The 11,961-nt window shown below is 40.2% G+C and overlaps 1 protein-coding gene across 1 annotated transcript; it reads right to left on the reverse strand.

Annotated features, from left to right (window-relative positions):
* Positions 1–10,438: 10,438 nt before the first annotated feature.
* LOC129678074 (melanoma-associated antigen 10-like) lies at positions 10,439–11,440 on the reverse strand. Its single transcript, XM_055608757.1, is given in 1 exon segment — positions 10,439–11,440. A coding segment is annotated over 1 exon segment (1,002 nt).
* Positions 11,441–11,961: the final 521 nt, after the last annotated feature.

The following is an 11,961-nucleotide window of genomic DNA, read 5'->3' on the forward strand; positions in this document are numbered from 1 at the left end:
CAGATTTTAGTATGTTTATCCTACATTATATGTCTAATATCCACTTATGAGTAAGTATTTACCCTGTGAGTCTTTTTGCTTCTGGGATATCTCACTGAGTATGATCTTTTCCAGTTCCCACCATTTACCTGCAAATTTCATGACTTCCTTGTTTTTTTATTGCTGAGTAATATTCCATTGTGTGGATGTACCACAATTTCTGTATCCATTCCTCAACTGAGGGGCATCTGGGCTGTTTCCAGTTTCTGGCTATTACAAATAAAACTGCTACAAACATGGTTGAGTAAATGTCTGAACTTTGGACATTTAAACAAGTGTTAAGTCTGTAAAAGATTATGGAAACTTTCAAAGTTGGCCTGAAAGCATTTTGCATTATGATTTTGCTACAAGCCTATGGGGGCCAGGGAGTAGAATGGTGGTTTGAATAAGAATGCTCCCTCCCAAAGGCTCATCTGTTTGAATACTTAGTCGCTAAAGAGTGGAACTATGTAAGAGGACTAGAAAGATTAGGAGATGTGGCCTTATTGGAGGAGGTGTTTCACCGGGGTGGGCTTTAAAGTTTCAAAAGCCCAAGATCAGCCCATCATCTCTCTCTTCTTGTTGCCTGTGGATCCATACCTAGAACTCTCAGCTACTTCTCCTGCACCCTGTATGCCTGCATGCTGCCATGTTTCCTGCCATGATGATAATGGAGTAAAACCCTGAAACTGTAAGCAAGCCCCCAATTGCATTCTTTTTTTTTTATAAGAGTTGCCTTGGTCAATGTCTCTTCACAGAAACAGAACAGTTGCTAGAATAGCCCTGCTATAAAAATCTTATACAAATTTTTTGTGTAAATATTTCTGTAGATTATGTCCTCTCTTATTTTGGAGTACATATCTAAAAGCAGACTTTCTGGGATGTATGACTCGTGTGTATTTATCATCTCCATTTAAAATCTCTTTGTCTTTCACAAGATTCATGAGAGATTTGTTTTCAGGATGATCACTGGAAGAATTTTGGGAACGCTGTGCATGAGGGAGTGCAATTGGTAGTAAGTACAGAGAGAGGTGAGCTATGTATGACTCAGTCACCATAGTAATACAGTTTCCCAATAATGTAGAGAGATCTGGTGCTGATATGACCTTTCAGTATTGTCTTAAATTGAGGCAAAGGGCTAGTCGATATGCCCCTATCTTAGTATATAATTAAATATAGGTTTCTCCTATAGAGATTAGACAACTGTGGTGCTGTGAATGAAAATGGCCTCCATAGACTCATAGAGAATGGCAATATTGGACGTATGACCCTTTTGGAGTAGGTGTGGCCTTGTTGGAGGAAGTGTGTCACTAAAGGGTGGACTTTGAGGTTTCAGAAGCTCAAGCCAGGCCTTTTGGCTCACTGTCTTTTCCTGCTGCCTGTGGATCCAGATATAGAACTCTCCAGCACCATGTCTGCCTGCATGGTGCCACACTTCCCACCATGATGATGAAGGATTAAACCTCTGAACTGATAGCCAGCTCCGATTAGATGTTTCCCCTTAGAAGAGTTGCTGTGGTCATAATGTCTTTTCACAGTAACAAAGCCATTACTAAGACAAGAACCTTGGGCTACTTCAAATTCTTCAATTAAAAAAAGCCATATTTGAGGCTGTATCTGTGCCTTGGGGTTAGATAATTTCCCTTGCACGCATGTAGCCTGGTGTTCAATTCTTAGTACTGCCAAAATAAAATGTATCTTATTTTATAAAATAAAGTTTGTCATATTTGATAAAAGAATGTTCTAGTTATATTTTCCCTTAAAATATAGCTTTAAGAAGAATTGTCCATATGAGAAATATAAGAATACATGGCTGGAGAAATAGCTCAATGATTAAGAGCACTTGATGCCCATGGAGAGGAACCAGGTTTGTTTCCCAGCATCCACCTCTTGTTTCACAGCCTTTTGTAACTTTAGTTCCAGGGAAGCTGTTGCTCTCTTATGACTTCTGTGAGCACTATGCATGTAAATGGTGTGCATACAAACATGATGGCAAACACTCATATGCATAAAATGAAGTAAATACAAGGAGAAATACAAGAACACTAACTGATGTATCAGGGATTATCTGGATTATAGTCAGATACCGTAAATTTCAGATATTTCAGTATACAGTATATTTCAGTATATTTCAAATGTTACAAGTGATTAAATATAGTTCATGATAAAGAAGTCAGTCTCCTTAGAAAATGTACTGTTTCTTAGTAATAACAGTTTAAAATAAATGAGGCAAAGCTTTATAGTAGAAATAGATAAATATATCATTGCATTTGGACTCTTTATGCCTCCTTTTCAGTAATCATTAGAATGAGTATACAAATATCAATAAACATATGAAGAGTTGAATGACAGTATTATCTACCAACATGGTATAACATAGCTAGAGAATACTCAATTAGACAATTGAATTAGTAGTCAAAAGTCTCCCCACAATAACCTTCCAGTATCACACAGCTTCAGTGAAATATCTATCAAATATTAGAGGAAGAAATGATACAACTCTGTACAAAATTTCTCAAAAAACCAAAGAGGAAAAAATGCTTTTCAACTTATTTCATAGGACCCTTATTACTCTGATCTGAGAGGCAGATAAAGACAGCACAAATATAAAAAGAAGAACCACAAGACCAGTATCTCTAATGAACTTTAGACACAAAACTTCTCAACAAAAATATTAGTAAATGGAACTCCAAAATATATAAAATAACTATTCTTCATGTCTAAGTAGGATTTGTCTAGGTATATACATTTTTTCTATATTCAAAAAAGCACTGTAATCCTTTAACTTAACATACAGAAAAACACATGATCATATTAATTTGAGGCAAAAAAATCTGTCAAAATTCAACAGCTTTTTATGATAAGAGAGAAATCTTTTTCCAACTGGTAATAATTCACATTACATCATACTTCAAGGTGAAGAACAATGTTTTCTGTTTTCAGATTGGCAAGCAAAGGATGCCAATTCTCATCTTTTCCAGTCTTCTGCTCTGGGAGTTCTAGCCAAAGGGGGAAAAAAGGCAAAAAGATCCATGGACAGCAAATAATTGCATGAAAAGGTATTCACCACCAACCATCAGAGAAAGCAAGTTAAACCTGCAGTAAGATGTTACTACTTGGCTATCATAACAGCTGCGATAAAAATCAGTGATATAAATGCTGGCCAGGATGTTCAAAATTTTCTACCCTTGTGTTTTGTTTGTAGGACTATAAATTAGTTATGGTCACTGCCTCAGTCAATGATCCGTTGCTGTGAAGAGACACCATGACCAAGGCAACTCATAAAGGAAAGCATTTCATTGGGAGCTTGCTTACAATTTCAGAGGTTTAGTCCATTATCATCATGGCAGGAAGCACTGCAGCATGCACACAGACATGGTGCTGGAGAAGTAGCTGAGAGTTCTGCATCTGGATCCAAAGGCTGCAGGAAGAGAATGACACTGAGCTTGACTTGGGCCTCAAGCCCACTGCCAGTGACACATTTCCTCCAATAAGGCCACACCTCCTAATCCTTTCAAATATTGCCAATCCCTAAGCATTCAAATATATAAACTTACCGAGGCCATTCTTAGTCAAACCACCACAGTCACTCTGAAGAAGAACTTGGTACTTCCTATTAACACTAAATATATAGTGTTAACATTATATATTAACACTAGATGTAAGTATATAACTCTGAAATTGAGCTGTTGGATATTTATCTCAGATAAATAAAACCTTAAGAGGCTTTGTTTTCCATCTCTTAAAGCTTTCAATGGACTGCATGTGAGTGACCAACATTACGGGTAATCTGTTTCACCTGATTTAAATATTAATCATATCTACAAAATACTTTCACTTACACTCATAGATCAATGACTATCTGTGTGCCATAGTCTAAGTGACACACAAAATTAAGCACCACAAACTAGAATGAAACAGCGTCTGAGTTAGCTATTCTGAAATAGCTTCTCTGTGTACTTTTTGGTACGTATTGTCACCATCTGCACACCACACTTATCAGGTTACCCTGCACATACACACAGGAGTAGAAATGCCAAGCTCTTTTCTCTTTTATGGGTCAAAATATTAAGGCAAATTTGGCCTTTCACAGCATGTTCTGACCTGGTAATTAATTATCTTCCACATCTGGTTCGCTGTGGACCTGATATTCGCACCCCAAATTTTGTAGAACCCACTGCATAACCTTCCTTCACACTCAACAACCCCACTCCTTGCCATAAGAGCTTGATTTTATTTTCACCATTATTGACCACTTGCTGTAAAAATCCTTTCTTTGTGGTTGTCCACCCTGCAGCAGTGGGCACCCTGGAGAATTGCTAGATGGTTCTAAGGTCTCCCAACTTCTTTTTTCCTTACTTGCTGTCCAGGTCATCCTCCAGACAATGGAACACTCACTGTTTAGGTCAGCCATGGCTAATCTTCATTCAGCCTTTTAGCTGATGATTGTAGACAGATGGTACTGGCCCTCTCCCTTTCTTAAGATTAAAAGGAAGGTTCTGAGTTTTGGGAGGAGGCTTTTACCCTCAAACTTTTCAGACAGTTTCTGTTGTCTTTGGTGTTATGGGTAACTGGAAGGATAACAGGGAGAATGCACTTTACTTTGCAGGAAAAGGGTGGAGGAAGGATTATAAAATCAAGGGATTTATGGAGAGGTGTATGGCCTGAGGGGTGTGTTCTATGAGAGGACAGGGTAGAAGTGATGGTCCAAGGAAACCAGGAGAACAGGAGGAGAGCTTTAGTGTGCATGTGGAGGTCAGAGGACAACTTGCAGAATTGAGTTCTCTTCAGCTGTGTGGGACCTAGAGGTTGAACTTAGCTCATCAGGCTTGGGAGCAAGTGTCCTTAACACATTGAGGCATCCTTCTGGCCCAAATTTATGGTGAATTTACAACAGCTTTAGCAAAAATCAAATACTTAAGAATGAAACTGGTGCAGACATGCAAATTTGTGCACTGAAATCTACAGAACAGATAAAACAATAAAAGTCTATCTATCTATCTATCTATCTATCTATCTATCTAGATATAGATGGATTGATTGATAGATAAATAGATAGATAAATATTGCTTGTTGAAGAATTAAAAGATGTCCTGGTTAAGACAGCATTTTTCTAAATTCACTGAAAGTTTTCAGGAAATACAACCAAAATCCATATGCAAAGCTGTATGTCAAAGGAAATTGCTACACAACACTCTGATATTTTATAAAAGTGACAAACCTATGGTAAGCTAATTCCAGAAATTGAGTGAATCTCAACTAAGAACAAATAAAAAAAATCCACAGAAAGGCATGTCATAACCAGAACACTAGAAAACTAAATATAAAGAGAAATGATTTTGTATACTCTGGAGCTGGTGCTGAAGCAGTTCTCAGCTGTTCAACATAAATGGCAAGAATCCATCTCAAGTCTTCTGCATCAGTAAGCACTCTTAACCACTGAGCTATCTCTCCAACACCAAAGCAATCAATTTCAATGTATTAAGAAAAAAATGACAACCTTCCTCTTAGGAAATATTTTAGGTGGCAAGAGATTTCTTATAAGAAATCTTGTGATGCATACAACAACTTCTATGGACCTGAATGTGTAGAGACAGTCATGTTTCACTCTTGACTAAGGCAAGGCTTCTGAATATTCTCTTTCTTGTTTTATCTTAGACTCAGCCATATACTCCACACTTGGCAGGCTCTAAGCGACATGGTAAAAAGAAAATGTGGGAAGAGACTGGAGCAGGGAACAGTAGGCCTGGTTTCTAGGCTACTTATAAAGACTGAAAAAAAAATCTCAGCTACATAGAAAAAAGAACGAATTGAGTCCTGGAGCTATTAATCTCTGCAGTAAAGTTTTTTTGTCTGTACAGTGAAGTTTTTCTTTCTTTTAAAAATTATTTTCAGACATGGCCTTACCATGTATCCCAGGCTCGCTTAGCATGAGATCAAAATGTTTTCTTCCTTCAGCTTAAATAAAAAACATAACTCCTGCATGCTGGATGCCTGTGATTATGGCTTCTTCTGAAGTCTTTTTATAGATAACTTCGTCTGTGTTTTCAGTTATTTGTCGTGTGAGTGAGTGAGTGAGTGTGTGTGTGTGTGTTCCCTGTTATAAGAAACCAAGTCCTATTGGATTAGGGTCCATACTAATGACTTTTATATTAGCTCACCCATTACAGACTCTGTATTCATATATAGTCACAGTCTCAAGTTCTGGAAGTGCAGATTTTTACATAGGAATTTCAAGACGGGCACAATTCTACCTGTCTTAACAGGTAGAATCTCATTCCAGTTGTGTCACTTATAAGCCATACAGTTGTGGGGAAATTACAAAACCGTGTGAACTTCAGGTTCTTCAACTATGAAGTAGATTTGTTGGGATGTTTGAGGTGCATGTAAAGTGCATCCAAAGCATGCTGTGTATTAGAATACAAATATCGGACAGATATCTCTATGCTGCCACCCTTCCCCCACTAGGTGAGCTATTATTTAATTTGTCTACAGCCTTTCCTAACTGGACACAACTGAAACTGCTATAATTTAAGCAAGTATTGTGTATTAGTTATGATTTCTTTTGCTGCTATGAAATATCATGACCAAAGCAACTTGAGGAGGAAAAGGTTTATTCAGCTTGTACTTCCATATCACTGTTCATCATTGAAGGACGTCAAGATAGGAACTCAAATAAGGCAGAAACCCGGAGGAAGGAACTAACACAGAGGCCATGGAAGGGTGCTGTTTTACTGGATTGCTCACCCTGCTTTATTATAGAGAACCCGGGACCACCAGTGTAGGGATAGCACCACCCGCAATGAGCTGGGCCCTCCTTTAGCAATCACAAGCAGTTGGCTTGTCTACAACCCGAACTTATGGAGGCATTTCCTCATTTGAGGTTTCCTCCTCTAAGATGACTTCAGATTGTGTCAATTTGACACAAAATTATCTAGCATATACTGTGATGTTAATGTATATTTTATTTACTATTCACATTTTGATTAAAAATTTTCATATGGCATGATTTCATAATGTTCCTTCCCCTTCTCCAAGTTCTCTGTCCCTACCCACCTAACTCTCTTTTCTTTTTCTCACTCAAAAAACCACAAAACACAAAAACAAAAATCAAAGCACACAGCAAAAAATCAATGACAAAAACAAAACAACAAAACACAAACAAACAAAAACAAAAATCAAAACAAAGCCCAAATCCAACAAACTCAAAACAACAATAACAACTGAGAGACCAAAGAATTAAATATTAGGGTTTTGGGGGGGTGGTATTTGTTTAAAGTTTAAAGTATGAGCCTGAACGAAGGTGGAGACACGTCCAGCCACCTACTGAGAGGAACTAGCCTTTTCCTGCCCACTAGAGATACGGTTGCTAAGAAACCAGCCCAGATCTTGGAGCCTAAAGTAAACCAATTGTTTCAAAAGGCAATTTACCTTACCCAACCATGTAATGCCAAGGCATGTAACCCCCACTTTCGTTTTTTCTCTTTAAAAACCTTGCATCCCTAGACCTTCCCACCACACTCCTCCTCTTCACCAAGGAGGTTGCTGTGTCCCAGGCTCAAGCTTGTATTAAATAAACCCTTACGTATTTTCAGCAGAGTTGATTCCTGGTGGTCTTTGTGGGTCTCAGGAACTGGGCATAACACAGCAACAACAACAAATCATAGCATTTGTTTTATGTTGCCCAGCTATTGCTGGACATGGGTTTGTCCTGGAGTGTGGTTGACAGTTGTTGGAGAAAACAGATTTTCCCTTTGCCAGTTGCAAACCACTTCTTGATTAGGGATGAGACTCTTCATCCACTCCTCCTCTCAGGGCTGGGACCCCATCTGGTGTTGTGATGGTAATACTGATTTTGAAAATGCCAGCATCACCTAGGAAATAAGCCTCTAGGCATACCTGCTGGGGTTTATTAGGTTAGTCTCTGGCCATGCCTGTCACTGGCTTTGATGGAAAGTTGGCTGAACACAGACATTCTAGCTCTTTTCTTGAACAGCTATCTCCAGCTCCTGCTTCCAGGACTTCCCCAAGTTAATGAGTTTTATCCAAAAGTAATCCCTTTCTCACATTAGTTTTGTCAGTTTCTGAATGCTCTTCCATTTAGGTCATTGGGTACCTTATAAAGAGGACTTTATTTGGCCCCTAATTTTAGAGACTAAAAGTCCAAGAACACAACTCTGCTCTGATAAAGGCCTCATGGCAGCCACCATTATAGTGTGCAAGAGGGACAGATCAGGAATGAAGAGAGCTATTCTGGAGTTAGGCTCTTTTAAAAATGATTACTTTTATTTTATGAGTGCTTTGTCTGAATATATCTTTGCACCACATTTATGCAGAGTAGCTGTGAAGACCAGAAGAGGATATCAGATTCCCTGGAACTGCAGTTTGGATGTGTCAGAAAGCTGCTATGTGGGTCTGGGTTCCAAATCCAAGTCCTCTGCAAGAGGAACGGAGTCATATCTCCAACCCAAAGGCTAACTCTTTCAATAACAACCTCTTGCAAGAAATACTCAGGGTACTCTGGGAATTATATCAGTTATTACTTTTTTTTATGTATACAATTTTCTGCCTGCTTGTATACCTGCAAGCCAGAAGAGGGCACCAGATATCATTATAGATGGCTGTGAACCACCATGTGGTTGCTGGGAATTGAACTCAGGACTTTTGGTAGAGCAGGTAGTGCTCTTAAGCTCTGAGCCACCTCTCCAGTCCCCAGTTATTACATTTTTAATTTATTTTTTATTTATACATTCCATTTATAACCTGATCATAGCCCCTTCCCTCCTCTCATCCCAGTCCCAACTTCCCACCCTTGTACTCCTATACCTCTCCCCTTCTCCTCAGAAAAGAGGCCCCCACCGCCCCCACCAACCCACTCCAGCATAAGTCACATTAGGGCTGAGCTCATCCTCATCCACTGATGCCAGGCAAGGCCGCCTGCACAAAACTCAAGTCCAATTGGATCAAAGACCTCAATGTAAAATCAAATACACTAAACCTAGAAAGTGGAGGTCAGCCTAGAAATCATTGGCACAGGAAGGAGATAACTGCCTAAATAGAATATATCAGTTATTTCCAGGAGGATGATGATCCCAAAGAGTTCCTATTTGACTCAACCTCTTGGAAGTCCCACCACCTCTCTGCATCACACTGAAGACCACATTTCCTGCACAGGATCTAGATGTGGATTCCTGTCTGTCATATCCATCTGCTATCCAAAAGGAACTGTTTATGGCACTGGAGAGATAGCTCTCTAGTTAAGAGACCATACTTCTCTTTCAAAGGAGGCAGGTTCAATTTCTAGCACCCGTAGCAAGTGTATTACAACTGCCTATAACTTCAGCTCCAAGGGCATCTGACAACTCGGGCCTCCTAGCACACTGGCACTGACATGCGCAGACCCACACATGTACACAAAGTCACTAACAATAAAATAATTAAAAACCCAAACTAACCCCAGAAGGAACTGTGGTAAAATTAGAAAAGGAACTGCTCAGAATTGAAAACTTTACTTCTTGGGCTTAAGAGAGAGCATGAAACAATCCCTTTGGTATAAGAAGACACCCCATTTCTTCTTGATATAGCCGCTGATGATAGACTTTATCATTTATGGGTAAAGACAGCTCTAGATTTACCTAGAATTCCCCTGTGAACACAGAACCTTGCAATGGTTCTCAACGAATCAGCCAGTAAGTGGAATGCCTTATTTATTTGCATTGTGATTTTATTAAAACAACTTGCAGATCAAAAACCACACACTGAACTTAACCACATCCAAACTACATATATGTCAGTTAGCTTCTCTTCTTTTGAAGCTGTGGAGCTTCACACCAGAAAATTTATTAGGATGTAATTCCTTACACATTTTCAAAACATCAGGTATATTTAAGTTTACACATGTAACTTAATTTTACTGAGAAACAGATTTTGTTGAAGGGGAAAATATGAATTAACATTCTCATTTTTCTCAATTTCTCAACATTGGATATATTGCTAAGTTCTTTCACAATCCAAATTAAATTCATATTCCCCAGTTATCTTATTACAGACCACAACATAAGATGGGAGGTTTTGTTATATAAAATGACAAAAGATGGCCAGGTGTGGTGGCACAATATTTAATACTCAAGAGGAAGAAACAGGCAGATATCTGCAATTTCACGGCCAGCTTGGTCTACATAGAGAATTTCAGCCCAGCTAGGGCTATGTAGTGTAACCCTTCTTCAGAAAGTAATCAATGTGTTATCAATGCCATTTACAGACTTAAAACATGAAGCCCATTAAATCCTCCAATTAAAAGAAACAAAATTTGAAGAAAACAGTTCCAAAAATAGTTATTTACTTCCAAGTTCTAGTGCCACCACATTCAGAAGCTTGCTGCATGAAGTCTCAGACTCTTCACTGTGTCTGAAATCAGCAGTTAGCGTTGTAAGTGGTAAAGAGGTGGTGGCACTAGAACTTGTGTTGGACATGGCACTATGCCATTTGTGGTGGCAATTCTAAACAAAATTCCCTGTTCTCTCAAAGCTTCCTGAACACAGGGATGGGAAGGAGCTGGAATCACTTAGTTCGTGCTGTTGACCCAAACCAAATACTCTAAGACATCTATAATTCTGGCTTCAGCCTGGGCCCTTGGGCCCCACAGGAACTCGTGGTGAGGGGGATCACTGTCAGGCACCAGATTGTATTGCAGATACCCCTCCTGCACAAAATTTTCAGTGAAAAGCTCCCTGGCATTCCCAGCTACATAGTGATTTCCCACAGAAGTTATTCCCATCCTATTGAGTGCTCGCCAGATCACGTCCTCATGGACACGGTCGCCATGCATGCAGATGACACCTAGGGCAATTATTAGGAGGCCTGTCTTAGGCATGCCCTGGACATCAGTAAGCATGCCGTCATAGGTGATCCCCAGGGCTATGGCAATGGAATAGGTATGGACAACAGGGTCCACTTCTACCACATCAAGGCCAAAGACTATCTTCAAACCCACAGTGGCCTCACGAAAGATCCTATCGTAATGCGGCTCATCATCTTTGATAATATTTTCTACAATCTCTGCCTTGTTGGTCAGCTCCTTCATTCTGTACTTGAGGAGCAGGAACTGCACCACACCACCCACCTTTGTAATTAGTGCATGCTGCAATTGAATGGGCTCCTCCTCTCTTTGGTAGCCAGAGGCCTCATCAGATGGGGATATTGGAATGGCAGCCATGACATTGGGAGGAGACGGAGCTCTCTGAGGACTCTGGTGAATTGGTATTCCACCAGCGGGCTTCTTCCTCGGAGGGGTTGGGCTACTGAAAGGGGTGGAGTTGTTGTCAGTGGACTCTCCCCACTCAGCCATCAGACCCTTTTCTTCTCTTTGGGCCTGAGATTCTCCCTGAAACTGGCAACACTGCCTCTTCTGACCATGAGACATGATGACGTTCCTTGCAGCTTGAAGGCAGGAGGATGGACAGGATCACAGTGATACGGACTCAGACCTGGGGCAAGAAGAGGCAGTGTGAGAATACATTGCTGACAGTTGAAACCTGACAAAATAGTCAAAATAGTTTTTCTCTCGGGTGGTTCCGTATGGCAACAGGGGAACCCAACTGCCTGTCCGTCCTATTACTTTTGAGACTGAGGGAAGTAGTGAGAAATGTCTCCAGAGCACAGCTATGTTTACAGAGCTTGACATTTCAGTGGTGCAGGGAAATATGGAGTCCCTGTGTTCTGGGGTGGATGGGAGCCTTGGTACCTCCCCCTCACTCTTGACTGCTTGGTCTGACCCCATGTCTGACCTTAGGATCCGTCCCTAGACTAAGCCCTTCATTTCTGGCCCCTGGAGCTCCTGTAAGAGCTGCCGAGGCATCCCAGAGCTTCAGACTCTGAGAACACCATGTGTCCGGCTCCCATAGGAAAGGAGAGCTGGACTCTGGGGCACACTTCTGTTGTCTC

This window comes from Psammomys obesus, unplaced genomic scaffold (genome assembly GCF_907164565.1).
Source record: "Psammomys obesus unplaced genomic scaffold, mPsaObe1.curated_primary_1811, whole genome shotgun sequence".
In the NCBI taxonomy this organism is placed as follows: domain Eukaryota; kingdom Metazoa; phylum Chordata; class Mammalia; order Rodentia; family Muridae; genus Psammomys; species Psammomys obesus.